The sequence below is a fragment of the Gavialis gangeticus genome, unplaced genomic scaffold (genome assembly GCF_001723915.1).
Source record: "Gavialis gangeticus isolate Ggan-Ray unplaced genomic scaffold, GavGan_comp1, whole genome shotgun sequence".
Taxonomy (NCBI): Eukaryota; Metazoa; Chordata; order Crocodylia; family Gavialidae; genus Gavialis; species Gavialis gangeticus.
Genome location: NW_017728981.1, coordinates 274,119 through 289,621, shown reverse-complemented (window position 1 = coordinate 289,621; position 15,503 = coordinate 274,119). Strand labels below are relative to the sequence as shown.

Sequence of the window (15,503 nt, the reverse complement as noted above, 5' to 3'; positions counted from 1 at the left end):
TAAGGCTTTCAGCTTTGGACTACTATCATACACAGTTTGTACTATATAAGGACTCTTGTTAATTTATGGGGATGGTGTATCCACCATCCTGACTTCAGGCGAGGAAAATTCAGAGGGAGTTTTGTGTTTTCTTTTGGGAAAGAAAAACAGAGTCAGTTGGAAGCAGAGAACTATACAAGGCAAGGGAACTGGGGGATGTGTAGAGTAAGAAACAACCTTTTTATCAAAACTGCCTAGGACAATGCCTCTCCTTTTACATCAGACACTTTCATGACGTCTTTTTGATACAGAACTGAGCTGGGGGGGACTTTCACAGCGCTCTATGTTTGCCATGCAAGATAAGGCTAGCAGTAGTTCAGTTTTGAAGAGTAGCATTGTTAGGAAATCAGGCTTAAATCTAACTTTACATAGCATCTGTATTGGGGGAGTCCTGCTCTGACCGCCTTGGATTTCAACACCCTATCTCTCCTCCCTGTCTTCTGTTACAGATGTCCCACTCGGCAGTGAGTGCCCTTTGCAGGGCAATAAAGCTCCAGTGCGAGCTCTACTCCTCTCGGCAGATTGCCATTTGCCTGGATCCATACTGTGGGCTCGGCTTTGTGCTCTGGTGCCTTTGCAGGTATGTCTTGGAGTAGAGGCACGAGACTAAGATACTGCCTGGTCGTAAAACAGGAAGTGGAGGGCCCTCCCCTCAGCTGGTGCAGGGCAACACAGCTGGGTTGACTGGGAGCTGAATGGTTTTGGTTTACAGCAGCTGAATATCAGCTCTGGACAGCAGTCCCCCTTGCCTGCTGGGTGAAAGGTCCACTTTAGCCTGCTTCTCTCATTCACGCTCAGCTGTCCTGTCTCCCGTGTTTATTTTATATGATATTCCTATGGAACCTATTTCTGGGAGCATATTGCGGAGCATGGCCTCCTTCACCGTGACTGTGGGAGTGTGTGAACTGCTTCTCTGGTTTGATATCCAGGTTGTAGCTGTATTGGTTTAGAGGCAATATTAGTAATACAGTGTTGCTGCAAGAGATGGGCAGCAGAGCCATCATCTGCTGGTCTCAGACAGAATCTCATGACCTGATTTTGGTGTTGCAGATGCATGATGTTGCCAACACACAAAATACTGTAACAATTATTTTAAGGCTAATAGTCTCCTAGACTAAAACCTTCATTTTTCTGGTCTCTCGGCAGTGTGTACTCTGGTCACCAGACCATCTTAATTCCTCCTATGGAGTTGGAATCCAATCTGTTCCTCTGGCTCTCCACTGTCAGTCAGTACAAAATCAGGGACACTTTCTGTTCCTATTCAGTCATGGAGTTGTGCACAAAGGGACTTGGGAATCAGGTGGAAATGCTAAAGGTAAGAGGCTTTGCCTGGGTCTTACACTTATTCCAAAAGTTGATGCCCACTGTCCTGCTAAAGGAAAAGGAGATGACCATTACAGATGTTGATAGCAAAAACTCCAGGAGGGTATCAGCCACATATGGCACAGATGCTCTGTTACATGATCTTATTATGCACCAGGGCTGTAGATCAGACTTCGTGGCCCACCTATAAAGCAGAAGCACCATCCCCATTGGAGGCGTTGGTTGTAGCTGTGTTGGTCTAAGGACCTAGGCAGACACGGTTCTTTGGGTAAATGTGATATCGTTTATTAATTTTTGTAATATTGGCTTCTAACCCATCCAGGAGAGCACAAACAACTGCAAACTGTCCCTCTCCCTGAAGAAGGGTGTTTGTACCCAAAAGCTTGCAAAGAACATTTTTTCCAACTCATAAGTAGGTATAATAAAAGATATCACATATCCCCATTGGAGTGCATAGAAGATAAAAAGCAAAAGGTTCAGGGAACTTTTATATCCATTTTCCCTAAAATGGGCTCTGTGCTGTGTGTACACATTGGAGCTCAGCGTTGCTGTGTTGGTGATACAGAATTTTGAAGGTTTCCTTGTATTGTCTCACAGGCTATTGCTCAGATCTGAAATACATGATACTTCACCCTTAATTATAGGATAGGAATGTCTAGTGCTCAGAACAGATCACTGCAAGTTCTGGTCCAAACTTTGGTGTAACTGTGATCTTCAGCAAGTCCCCTTTCCCCTGCTAGCTTCAGTTTCTTCCACTTTATTTTCCATGATATAGCATAAAGAAGTGAAGGGCACTGTGCTTCTTATAATAGCAAGCTGTGTTGACAGTGTCATAGTTCTAGTAGTTATTCTGGGACTTCTTAAAACTTGCATGTCATAGCTTACAAAGAGGGAAGCAAGTAGGGAAACTAAATGTGCACATAGGGGTGTCCCCCACAGCTGGAATAGAGGCGTCCATTCTTCTGAATGTGAAGCAGGAGGGTAGACAGTCTTCTGGAACAATGTGTCTGGTTACATTGTCAGAAGCAGTGCAGCAGTCTTACTTGCACGCCTCTTTCTTCAGGCAAGAGGAATTCATCTGTCCTGTGTCCGGACCTGTGTGGTGGTTGCAGAGGAGCGGCCGCGAGTCTCTCTGACCCAGTCCTTCTCCAAGCTCTTCAAAGACATTGGCCTGTCTTTGCGTGCTGTCAGCACCACCTTTGGGTCGAGAGTCAATGTAGCCATCTGTTTACAGGTATGTTAGGGTGCTTTCAGGGAGAACAAGCATTGTCAGTAGTAGCAGGTTTCCAGGTCCCATTGCACTCTTGAGTTGTTAAACTTCTTGGCTACCAGACACTGTCTGATTATTAGTTTAACTCAAAATTCTGCTCTTTGGAGGACTCGCTGGTATGTAGCGAACAGCCGGGCATCGTATCCTGCAGCTCCTTCATGTTCTTGGCCATCAGATCACATTGCAGAAATAAGAGACAGCCGAAATACTTCCCAGGTTTCATATTTCTGTGCAAGTCTGCTTTTCCTGTGGCAGCCAACGGGAGGCTGGTCACTGAGGCAGACATTCTCAAAGAGCAGATTGTTCCGAGGTGACATCCATTCTGGCCCAGTTTTCACACTTCTCAGCATTGCAGCTTTGCAGGTAGGAGTGATCATTGCAGCCAGGTGCTGCTGGCCTGCCTGCGTAAGTGCTCCCCCAGTGTCAGCATGGGACTTATGCAGACACTGACTGTGCCTGCCCTGCGGCTGTGTCCTTGAGCCCCAACTCCTTAGCTTGGAAGTTAGACTAGGGACCGGCTGAAGATAATCTTTGAGGTGTCTTGTTTCCATAAAGTAAATTTATTAGAATAAGTGATGGGATTCAGACCCTAAAAGAACCATACAGCTCCCACTGAGCAAGAGATAGGGAGGCTCAGCTGTAGGTGAGAATCAGGGGGGCCTCACACACCCTAGTTTTGCTAACCAAACAGCTATTCAAGGACTGGTTCCCCTCCCATAATGCCTCTTGGTTGGAGCAGGTGTCACAGAAATAGTGCTCTTTGTGTCCTCTTTGTGCTGTAAATCGTACTGCTGTTTGCTCTTTTCTGAATTTTTGATACTTTATATTAATTACCGTATCATTCTGATTAGAAATATAAAAACTTTTTTCAATGTTAACCCTTTAGGGAACCTCTGGGCCTGACCCCACCACAGTGTACGTAGACCTGAAATCATTAAGGCATGACAGGTACAGTATGTTTACATTGCACTTGATTAATAATCCACTGTGTAATGTACTGGATAGTACTGTATTGGAACAGATTCCTCTTGCTAGATGAGTTTGCAGGTTTTTGCTTTTCTTGATGTTTTTTGTTTTTATTTCTTCAGAGTGCGATTAGTAGAGAGGGGAGCTCCACAAAGCTTGCTGCTTTCAGAGTCCGGGAAGGTAATTTTTCATGGATTTCCTAATAGCTTGGCACGTAGAACATCTGAGCATATGGCTGCATGCATATCTCCTTCAGAATGTTTTACATGCACACTTGCCGTTCAGAAAGGCAGCTGTATTCATCATATGCTATGGCACGGGAGTGGCGAGCTTTCCATTAACTTTCCAGTGCAGTACTACCCATTTATGATGAATTCTTTTCTGACTCATAACCGTATTCTCCACTGGAACTGGTTGTTCCCATGGTGCGATGTACTAAAACTTTTTTGGGTTTCAGTGTTCTCTTTTTCTGGAGGCTGCCATGCATTGGGGATGGACCATAGCTGTCCCTGTTACTTCATTTAAGTAAAGCAAAGTATTTCCAAGTGTTCTGGACCGAGTTCATTATTTAAACTCTCAAATTCTATGATGGCCAGAACTGATGGTGCCAGAATGCTGTGTCCATCTCAGCTTGTGTCATTAACATATTCTTGCTAATATATGAATCAGTATCTCAGGGTTTTTATACATGCTGTATAGATTTCATAGACATTTGGGCTGGAAGGGACCCCGGAGGATCATAGAGTCCAGCCCTCCACCCCAGGGGCAGGAAGTCAGCAAGGATCACAGGATCCCAGCAAGATAAGCATCCAAATGTGTTTTGAAGGCATTCAAAGTGGGCGCTTGAACCCCCTTAGGTGGCAGTCTGTTCCAAACCTTGGGGGCTCAGACAGTGAAGTTCTTTCTTCTTAAGTCATTCCCCCAGATCCTGATGTGCACCCCTGATAAGCTTATAGGTGGCCACCAGATCACCCCTGAGCCTGCACTTTTCCAGGCTGAATAGCCCCATTGCTCTCAGCCTCTCATCATAAGGTCTGTTTTCCTGCCCTCTGATCACGCGCATGGCTCTCCTCTGCACCCTCTCAAGCTTCTCCACATCCTTTTTGAATTGCGGAGCCCCAAACTAGGCACAGTACTCCAGCTGCGGCCTCACCAAGGCCGAGTACAATGGGAGAATGACGTCCCGGGATTTGCTTGAGAAGCATCTATGGATGCAAACCAGCATTTTGCTCACTTTACTGGCCGCAGCATCACACTGAAGGCTCGTGTTCATCTTGTGGTCAACCATGACCCCCAAGTCCCTTTCACCTGCAGAGCTAACCAGCATAGCACTACCGAGCCTATATGCATGGTGCACGTTTTTCCTCCCAAGGTGGGAGGGACGTGCACAAGTACACACACACGAACGTGGAGGCATGCGTAACTTCCATAGGTGAAAGCTATGCCATAAAAGTCAGAGGTGAATAAGGAGCTTTTGGATTTTGCATACTTGCGTGCAGCTGGTCCATGCAGAAATACCCACATTCCTTTGTTGTTCCTTAGATTTTACCTGGAGTCAAAGTGGTCATAGTCAATCCTGAGACCAAAGGGCCTGTTGGAGATTCTCATCTTGGAGAGGTAGGTGCTGATTTAATTATTGGGAGTTTCTCTGCTGCTCACTGGCTGAGCTGTTTTATCTCTATCTCTGTAGCTTTATTTGCTCTGTTACTTGATTTGTTAAGCTACTGGCCAACAGAATGAACCTGCTCAGGCTTTATTATTAATGCTGCTGTGCAGTTGTTGAAGTGCTCAGAGCATTTTTATGAGTGGTGCTTTTCATGTCAAACCTAGAGAATGAGAAATCATTTTAGAACTGAAAGGCTCACTGTAGCAGATCTCACTTTGCTTTGGGGACCATTTTCTCCGGCTGGGTTTCCAAACCATCAGTCTAGTTTGCAATTATTCTGATTGCTTTGATTACACTTCAGTACATTTCATCATAGTTAAACTTGCTCTGATAGGAACTGTTGGGGTTCACAGGCAGTAAGGCCTTGCAACCAGTTCATCCACTTACTCTTGCAGGTACATGGGACAGGCAGTTGCCAGGGGCATTTTGAGACTCTGCAAGATAGATTTGGCCCTTGGGTGGCACTTCTGGAATCTTGAACCAAGGAAATCTTAGTTGCAAAGAGAGCTTCTTATTACAGTTCAGTCCCTTAATTATTCCCTTGGGAAACAGTGCTTTTAATCTTCTTATTCAAAGAATGCCCTGCTTCCATGGGGCACAGGTCTGAGTATTTTATTATTTCCTTTAGATTTGGGTGAATAGTCCACATACAGCCAGTGGCTACTACACCATCTACGATAATGAAACCCTCCCAGCTGATCATTTCAACACTCGCCTGAGCTTTGGTGATGCTGCTCAGACACTTTGGGCTCGAACTGGATACCTTGGCTTTGTTCGCCGGACGGAGCTCACAGCTGCCAGTGGAGGTTTGACAAAAATAAATCTCTTTTACCATTTAAGCAAAGATGGAGAATCTGCCATTGTTTCTGGTGATAATGTGCGACTGCCTCAGGTCTCCATGGTGTATTCTCCAAAGGAGTAATCAGTTCTTCCTTCTCTAATACCAGCTTTCCAAGCCCCAGCTATAGCCATCTAGCACTCTGTAGTCTCCTCCTGGGTGGAACAAGAGTTCCTCAAATGAACATGTGCTTTATTTGTCTACACCTTGTGTTCTGTTTCTGACTTATCTCTGGCCAAATGGAGGAACTGAGGTCTGTTAACTGCTTCTGGCGAGAGAACAGGGGCCATAGTAGAGGCATGTAGCAAACTTTCCACCCACCAGCTCCTGGGAATGAAACGCACCTAGCCTGCGATTTCAAACCACAGGTAATTCCGGGCAGCATGTTTCTGGGATAGAGAAAGGCAAGCTGTTTCCTGGCACTGCTCTGGCTAAGAATGTGTGATTGCGTGTGACATTTGGAATTTTTTGCTAGCCCTTTATTTCAGGCTGTTTTTATCCTTGTAATTTTACTCTAGAATAATTCATGTTGTCTGGAAGAGAGAGAGCAGAAGGGGTTTTCCACTATGGCTCTAAGAAGACTCTTCAAATGGAAACCCAGCTTACGTTGGCAAAGAGTTTTGTGGCCAGTGCAGTTTACTCAAGTGCCATGGATAAAATAATTATGCTGGCAAAATATAATTGCTAATGCAGCCATGTGTACATTAAAGCCCTGCGTCAGATAGAATGACAGCCTTAACTACTGCTGTTATACCAACAGGAGTTTCTAATGCAGACCTGAGCTTTACCAAAGCTGCTGTAATCCTGCAACCTGATTGGCTCCCATAGGGAACACTAAGGCCACAGTTTATTAATATCTTATCCATTTGAAAGTTGGTATTAGACCCTCACCTACAGTTATTAAACTCACATATAAGACCTGTTATTCCTGTCTGTATTTGAATCTGATTGTAACTGTAAAGCAAACGGTATGAGTTTAGGAGCGTGCTATGCTTGCAGTGGTTATAACAGTGCTGCTATTACTTGTACACATGCCTGTAGGAATATATGACATGAAACCTGGGTTCGTTTTAGAGGTTTGTGGTATTTCGACTATAGTTGATAGATATTAAAGCAATGAGGTATGGACAGAAAAATACATAAAGCATTTCAAATTCTGCCATTTGGAAACATTTTCCATTTGCAGTATATCAGTTGCATACAGATAAAACTGCCTCCCAGCTAAAGTGTAACTGTAACACATTTTGGTTATCCCTGTTTCATCAAAAGTAATTTCTGATAGGAGTTCAAACAGATATGTTGCACTGCACCACTCTCATCTGCCCACTCAATTTTTGCTGCACTTTAGAGTTGTTCAAAGTGCGATAAATTTTAAATCTGTTGTGAAGAATTGAATATTTATGTTCTTAAATGTTGCTTTTTCATATCTAAAGACAGTAATAAATCTCTATATATAGTATCCCAGAATAAAGTTACTTACCAGCACATTGATCATAGCAAGACAAGTGAAAACAGCATTTTCTGTGTTTTGAGAGGATGTTGAGATCTGTTGTTTCTAAATATCTGTCCTGTTTAAATATTTCAGCTAAAAGCAAATACGAATATTTGTGCAGACACAAATGAGGTGGTACTGATTGGTATAAAGTGTAGTGCAGTCGGGTACTTTGCTGGGGATAGCCTGTAACATCCATTGTCCGGTGCTCTGTGCCGTAGAGAAAATATTGCCATTAGTGCCCAGGATTTAAATAAATGTCCAGGAGGGACTATGGTGTAAACATTCATAACCCAGGTGTCTGTGTATGTTTGACTATGTCAGTACTTATTTTCTCTGTTCCCCTAAAGTATGCTTGTGTCTAACTTTTTGTTTCTTCCCTCAGAGCGCCATGATGCACTGTATGTTGTAGGAGCTCTGGATGAAACTTTGGAGCTGAGAGGACTGCGTTATCATCCAATTGATATAGAGACCTCAGTTTCACGAACACACAGGAGCATTGCTGAATGGTAAACTAGAATACAAAGGAATGCACATATCCCTAGTTAGCTGGGGGTTTAGAGATTGCATGAGGTAGCAGGAAAAGCACAAGGATAAGTCAGATGAGCTCTGTTCCCAGATATACTTTGTGGCCACTGGCAAGTCACATAACCACTCTGTGCCTCAGTTTTTCCATTTGCATACTAGGGGTAGTACTCAGCTGAGGCTTCGTTTGTGAGGAGCCTTAACAAAAGATGCCAAAATATAAACTTCATCCTCTGTTTTGGTGCATAAAGAACAGTTCTCTATTCTTACACCTGTAAGTGAAAGAAACATTTAGCCTGCATGTCAGACTTCCTGATTACTAGTGTTTAGGATTTGCCCTGGTCTTTGACAGTACTGTTTCCTCTCTCCACTTTGTTCTCCTCACTTATTTGAGGGACTCCTGTATCCTGGGATGGACGGCTAAATGACTTGAAGGGGGATCCAGAAATCCTTATCCAAAATAATAGCTCAGAATCCCCAAAACAAAACTGTTCTCGAACTTTAAGATGTGCAAACAATGGAATTGTCTAGAACTTGTAGAGAGGAAGATGAGAACAGCTCTCCCCACTTGTAGAAAGGACTAGCTAGGACTCTTGTGTGAAATCAGAACTGTTTTACAGGTTTCCCTCAATTTCTGCTGGTTCTTTATATGCAAATTTGCTCTTATGCAATGAGCATATTTAGATCCATAATTTGTTATATGTGAGGTAAATTCGCTCTTATGCAATCAACATAGACACCCCCCACCCCCAAAGCAGGTAACTCTGGGGGGGGAGGTGAAAGGGCTGTGGCCCCACTCACCCCAGCCCCGGCTGCAGCGGCCCTGGGAGTGGCTGCTGGGCTGCACCATGCTCCGCCTGTCCCCCCATGCCTGGGCTCACCCCAGCTCCTGGGCTGTGCCGTGCCATGGTGCAGGCAGCTGGTGTCAGCTGCTCCTGGGGCCACTCCAGCATGGGCTGGGGTGAGTGTGGACAAGCGGAGCCATGGGCGGCGTGGGGCACAGCATTCACCCCAGCCCTTGTTGCAGTGGCCCTAGGAGCAGCCAACACTAGGTACCTGCACCAGGGCATGGTGCAGCCCAGGAGTAGAGGTGAGTGAGGACAGGTGGAGCATGGTGTAGCCCAGCAGCTGCAGGCAGCTGGCATCGGCCACTCCTGGGGCTGCTGCAGCCAGGGCTGGGGTGACTGCCACTCTAGACTGTTCCCTCCCCTCGCCCCTTCCCTAGTCCCAGCCTCACTCCCTCCCTCCCTCACCACCATGGCAACCTATCCCTGTTTGTTACATTGTAAAGTGGGTTTGCTTTATGCAAATTAGATTTATGCACTCTTCTCTGGGAACACGTGTACAGCATAAATTGAGGGAAACCTGTATTTTAAAACGTGTTTGATGCAGCTCCTTAACACCCTCCCTCCCTTCCCTCCTACCATTTTCTTGCTAGGATACTGCCTGTAGATGGACAACTCAAAACATATTATGCACACATTGTGCTTTACCTGCCTGCTAGGAAAGGGAGTGTGAGGGTCTTATCATAGTGAAAGGTGTAATAGATGGAAGGAATTTATGCATCAGGAAAATACTGAAACAAATAGCAAAGGCCGGAAAAGGGCAGTTAGATTTGTAGCTTCATACTAATTAAAATAATTATGTATTAAATATTTCTTTTGTTAACTTTCAGTGCTGTATTCACATGGACCAACTTGCTTGTGGTAGTTGTGGAGCTGTGTGGCTGTGAACAGGAAGCCCTGGATTTAGTCCCTCTGGTTACCAATGTGGTTCTGGAAGAACATTATCTAATTGTGGGAGTGGTGGTGGTGGTGGATCCAGGAGTGATTCCTATCAATTCCAGAGGAGAGAAGCAACGGATGCATCTCCGTGACAGTTTCCTGGCTGATCAGTTAGACCCAATCTATGTGGCTTACAACATGTAGCCTGGGGGTAGAGGGAGATGTTCACAAACTTCACAGGGCCACCAGAATGGCCAGTGGTGTCTATAGAAATGAAGCTGGTGAAAAAGTACTAATACTTGATTGAATTTACTACCCTATTTCCTTCATCTCATCCTGTGGGATTATGAATGCATCAACAAGAGGAAATATGGTAGCCAATGGAAAATGTTTGTAACAGTTTACTGAACATTATTAGCTTTACAGACAATGCAAAGTTGACAGGCGTGAGCTACAAAATTCCTAAGGCCTTTACAGTAGTGTTACTTTTTTCATTTGTTGTACATATTTGTATTTTTATCTAATACTGTTTTAGGATTATATAAGGGGAGGTTTATTTAGTTAGATGATAAACTATTAAGAAATGGGTCATCAGAGTCCTGCAGTTCCCCAGTATATAACATACTTTGCAATGTACTGTAGGTGTTCATTCCATGAGATCACACTGCTTATTTAAAATTGTGCCATGACCAAATCAATGACTCACTGAATCTAAGAATTACTTATTCATATAGATATTTCTTGAATTTAAAATAATTTTACATATATTTTAAATATGTAAATATGAATATACACAATTCACTTAAAATCAGCTTGGGTAACGATGGCATTTGAAGTAGAGGCATTGAAGGACTGTACTTTTTTTAAGTCCTTACTCTAATTACGTTTGGTCAGGCAACTCACATGAGAAATGCAGATCTTATGCAAGTTTTCTTAATTCAGTATGTAGTCTGTTTGTTATTTCTGGCCAGAATGTGTCATTGCATATAGAAAACTATGATTTTAAGGCTCATCTTTCTAAAAGAGGCTGAAGCATTTAAATTGTAAAAACCATTACGGTGAAACTCCACAGTGCTTAACAGAAGCTGGTGCTTCTAGCCATTTGAGTTTTGTGTTAAAAGCACAACAAAACTCTAAGATTATGACACAAATTGACACACAGGTGAATTCGCTGTTGGGAGTGAACCTATCTTTAATCTATTCCATTGTGTGCATGCAGGTATAGCAGCAAATGCAATTTGTACAGAAAACTTTGTTTAAACTGGAAATACCAGGAAATACCATTCCTTAAGACATTCACCAAAATGAATTTATGTTTTGGTCTGGATATCAACTAAAATCAGCAGAGTGGAGTTTTTTGTGATTTTGGTTGGTTGTTTTTTTTATTTAAAGTAAGAGGAACAACAGAGGGCAGAGAAAGCAGTTGCAGTGAATGTATGGTGAAATATCTATAGTGAAGTCATTACAGCATCCAAAATAGTTGGTCAATTTCCGGCATGTGCAAACACCGAAAAGCAGAAGCCTCGAAGCTTATAGGAACATTGGCTGTTCGTAAACTCTTTGCAGTCCTTGGTGCATGGGACTAAGGGTCAGCTTCAACTCAGAGTTGTTTCTTTTGTCTAATCTTTAACAGCCTTTGAATATATTTAAAGTCCCTGTTGTTTTGCTCCCCCCTTCCATTTATGAAGGGACAAAAGAGTTTGGAAGTACGTGAGATACCAGATACTGTAATTGCTCTTTTGGACCAATTGTGTGTGGTCTGTTATGTAAATATTTAATAAGGATATTTTAATAGCATTATTTACCTCCATTTTAATAAGTACACAATGTTTTCAGACAACTTTTAAAGGTTTATCATGTAAACATAGATAAATCCTTAACTATGTAGTAGATTTATTAAGTGCAGCTTTGACAGCCATCTGTAAACAAATTCCAGTTTTATAGTTGAAAAACTGATACACTCTAACAGTTTACTAGAGGTCTGAAGTACTAAAATTAAGATAGAAAACTCCAAATATATGTTTAAAAATTTAGGATTAAGTTGTTTGTATCATTGTAGATCTTCAAATACTAAGGCAAGTCTTTCATCAGGGAGAAAGGAGAGTTCTTTGCAAACACCGGAACTACAAATTTACATTTCTGAAGAGTTAATATTTCAAAGTCTAGACATATAACAGGAGATCTTCATGGATATATTAAAACATTGGTATTTCCACAATGTCATGCTGCTATATAGATGTTAGAAGTGTGTGAAGCCTCCATATAAATCTGATTTTAACTAACTGCCTGGAAAAGTGAAGAAATTGACACTTCTATCTGCTGATGATACAGAATTAATGCTAGTGTAGCTCTTTTACATAACAGCATATCAAACTTGCTCAAGTACTACAGCTCCATTTGACAGAAAATCTCGTCTTCACACACCACTTTCTCTTGCATAGCAAGCATGACTTGCAATGCAGCCTCGTGTAGTTGATCTACATTTAAGAAACAATGCTGAGAAGCTGTTTAACTTCTTACTATCCTAGTCATGTAACTTTTTTAATGACTTGTTTTGACAGGTTGAAATCTTAAACTATTGAAGGTGGACTCTACCACATTTTGGAATTTTTTCATCCTGAAGTTCTCTTTTGAGTACTGAAAAATTCCATGATTTCACTGTTTTGTTGTTTTTTTTTTCTCTCGCTCTCTCCTTTTTTTGTAATTAAGTCTTCTGAGTTTAGTATGTGATTCTATCCTGGCTCAATAGAATACTGTAACTAGGAACTCATGTATTAGAATTGTCAGTTATGGTCTTTGCCCCCACCATTGCCCATAATGCTCTAATTGTGTTTACAATTAAGTAGCGTATAGGAGATGGTCACCTTTGATAATGTTGGATGCTTCTGACCCTGTTCAGCATAAAGCAGTGTTTCCAAGAGGAAGTCCTGCGTTCTAACCATACCTCTGCCACTGACTTGCTGTGTGGCCTTTGTCAAATAATTTCACTGCCTTCATTTCCTCATCTGTAGGTGAGAATATTATCTAATCCTTACAACATCCCTGTGAGGTAACTAGTTGTACAGCACTGAGTGCTCAGAAATATTCACTAATGGCCTCCTTGAGGTTGGGAATAAAGCGATGCCCTTCCAAACTGATTAATGATTTATTTGGTTAATTTTTGGAGAGCATTAAAAGAGAGAAACAATTCACCCTAAAGCATTTCCTTGCTATAATAGGGAATTCTTTCCTATGTGAATGAACATTTGATGCATGTTTGCCTGGCATAGCATTGGTCTATACAAACATACCCTCAAGCTTCAGAAACCTGGCAGAGCCACCAAAGGTATTGGCATTAGGAAAATTAGAGTTCTGAACAGGAATAGCTATCAACACTGGATCAAGAAATGAGTCCAAAGAGAGCAGATGTGTTCAAATGTATGTTTAGCTCTACTCTGGTGTCACTTTTTTTAAAGCTTATCTAATGGCAAAAGCCACTTAAACAACTTCCCGTTGTAGTCCATGCCATGAATCTGAGTTAAGAGCTGCAGTGAATTCTGAGAGTCAGTTACTTTTTTTATAGCTTGAACAAGAAGTTTTTACCCAAAATGGACAACTACTCCCCTAGCAAAGTTTGTGGCATAACATTACTATACCCTAAATTCTGTATTCTGCTAACACTTGCACTGCATTTCTGGTTTAGATAACTGTAATAAAGATGGGTCATCCTAACTGTCCTGGAGATAAGGTTGTAAAAACAGGATTAGAATTTTAGCTCTAAATATCTTTTTTTTTTCATTGTCAATCTATTTACCATTGTCAAATTCAGACTACAGCATTATGTAATTATGTATAAAGTTTTTTATTTATTTGAAATTAGATTAGATATACATTTTTAAATTTAACATCTGGCTGGACAGTGTTCCATTAACGCATTGATTGTGTTTCCTTTGTCTTGTGTTAATAAATATTGATGCCTGATTGCTTGCTTAGTCCTTCATATGCTGTCTCCCTGAAGCTCCCTTAAGAGAATTTTGTCAGGATGTAACACTTGTTACTCATTTGGTGAACTGGGGAGCTTTGAAAGTATTCTTGAACATTTGCATACACAGACATATGTTTGCAAAGCCTGAATCTTTGAGCAGTTGAGCTCCTTCCACTGATCGAAATGCAGGTACTTTAAGACCTAAAGAACTGGACCTGTATATCATTGCAGGTCAAGTTATAACTGAGATCCACTAAAGTGGATGTACAGTCCAGATATGATCAGTCGATTTTCAAATGCATGATCTGTTTTTTAAGGTGTTGAAAATAGGTTCTCGTTACTTGGCTTCTGCTTAGAACAATACTTTTTAAACTGGAATTCCATGTAAGATAGGTTTCTGCTAAACTGGTTAAAGAAATAACTGGAATTTATTAGAATCTATTTTAGACCATTCTTGTTTACATTAAGAGTGACCATGAAACCTTTTGTATGGAATTTTCTGAAGTGATCAGTGTTAACGGTTAAAGAGTTGGGCCATTGCTGACAGCTGCACAATCCTACTGAAATAACTGAATTGAGAATATTCAGCAGACTGCAGGATCCCAGTGATCTAATAAGGATACTTCCTCCTGCTGCAAAACTTTGATGTTTATAAGATGTGCATTTTGAAACAGAGGGTCTTTCACCCCCTTCTTAACATTTACAGTTTTCCATCCTAGTTTATGTAGAAATGTGTGCCCGTGGAACATACTTCACCAAAACAGAAGAGCTGTGTTCCAAGCTCCTTTATCCTACCTGTGTGGTGCATCAGCCATTCACGCAGCCTGTTCAAACAGTGAATATTCAGTTTCGCTGCACTTTGTGAATACATTTGTCAAATAAAGCTTGAGCTGCCAAGCATTCTGATTGACAAAGATGCATCATGTAAGTGAACTTTGTTATGATTATGCACTTGGAAGGTGCTCTCATTATATGCAGCCTGAGAGCTGTATATATGTGTTTTTAGCACCTCTTCCATGCTTTGTTGAATTTTAGGAAATCTGGACTTTTAAATTTTTTTAAGGCAGCAACTTTGTATTTTCCCCTAAATGTCAGTTAAGCCACATAGAGGTTTGACTTAGATGGTTCTATTAATCGTTAAGGGAATTTGTTTTCTCACTAAGTATAACTGACATCATTGGACATTACAGACCCTTCTTCCTTGACTTTGGTGACCCTGTTTATTCACAAGCCTCATTTTTGTGCCAATTATCTTCACTTCTTGATGTCATTAAAGGGGGAATTCATTGATTTGCATACAAGACAAACATAGCAATAAAGTTTGAAAGAATGTTATGTTATTTGTGGCCTTAATCTTAAGATTTAGATGAGGAATGACACAAGCCTCCAGCCAGCTTTTGTAATTTTAGCCAGGATTTGAGTTTGCTGGCTTATGACTATGGAAAAGCAATTATATACAGCTTTCCAGTAAAATGATGAGGTAGGAAGCTTGGCCTTATCTGAGATTCAACACTAAATAATTCTGCTGTCAGGGTTTAACAATGGGAATTGTGTTGAAAGATGTCATCTTCAAATGTCTGTAGACTTAAGAAATACTTTGGAACAGTAAGAATATAACTAATATATTTTTATAAACCCAACTCTACCTAGCCATTGTGTGTGCACGCATGCACATGTCCCACACACGATTTTCCAT

The 15,503-nt window shown here is 41.6% G+C and overlaps 1 protein-coding gene across 1 annotated transcript in view; it reads left to right on the top strand.

Annotated features, from left to right (window-relative positions):
- Positions 1 to 13,803, top strand: part of DIP2B (disco interacting protein 2 homolog B) — a 69,035-nt gene extending 55,232 nt beyond the window's left edge. The window contains exons 29-37 of the mRNA XM_019511157.1: positions 489 to 619; positions 1,186 to 1,354; positions 2,426 to 2,596; positions 3,519 to 3,580; positions 3,721 to 3,778; positions 5,141 to 5,215; positions 5,893 to 6,070; positions 7,980 to 8,103; positions 9,795 to 13,803. Of these exons, the coding sequence (XP_019366702.1) occupies positions 489 to 619; positions 1,186 to 1,354; positions 2,426 to 2,596; positions 3,519 to 3,580; positions 3,721 to 3,778; positions 5,141 to 5,215; positions 5,893 to 6,070; positions 7,980 to 8,103; positions 9,795 to 10,047 (1,221 nt within the window). The 3' untranslated portion in view covers positions 10,048 to 13,803. The remainder of the gene's footprint in view (positions 1 to 488; positions 620 to 1,185; positions 1,355 to 2,425; positions 2,597 to 3,518; positions 3,581 to 3,720; positions 3,779 to 5,140; positions 5,216 to 5,892; positions 6,071 to 7,979; positions 8,104 to 9,794) is intronic.
- Positions 13,804 to 15,503: the final 1,700 nt, after the last annotated feature.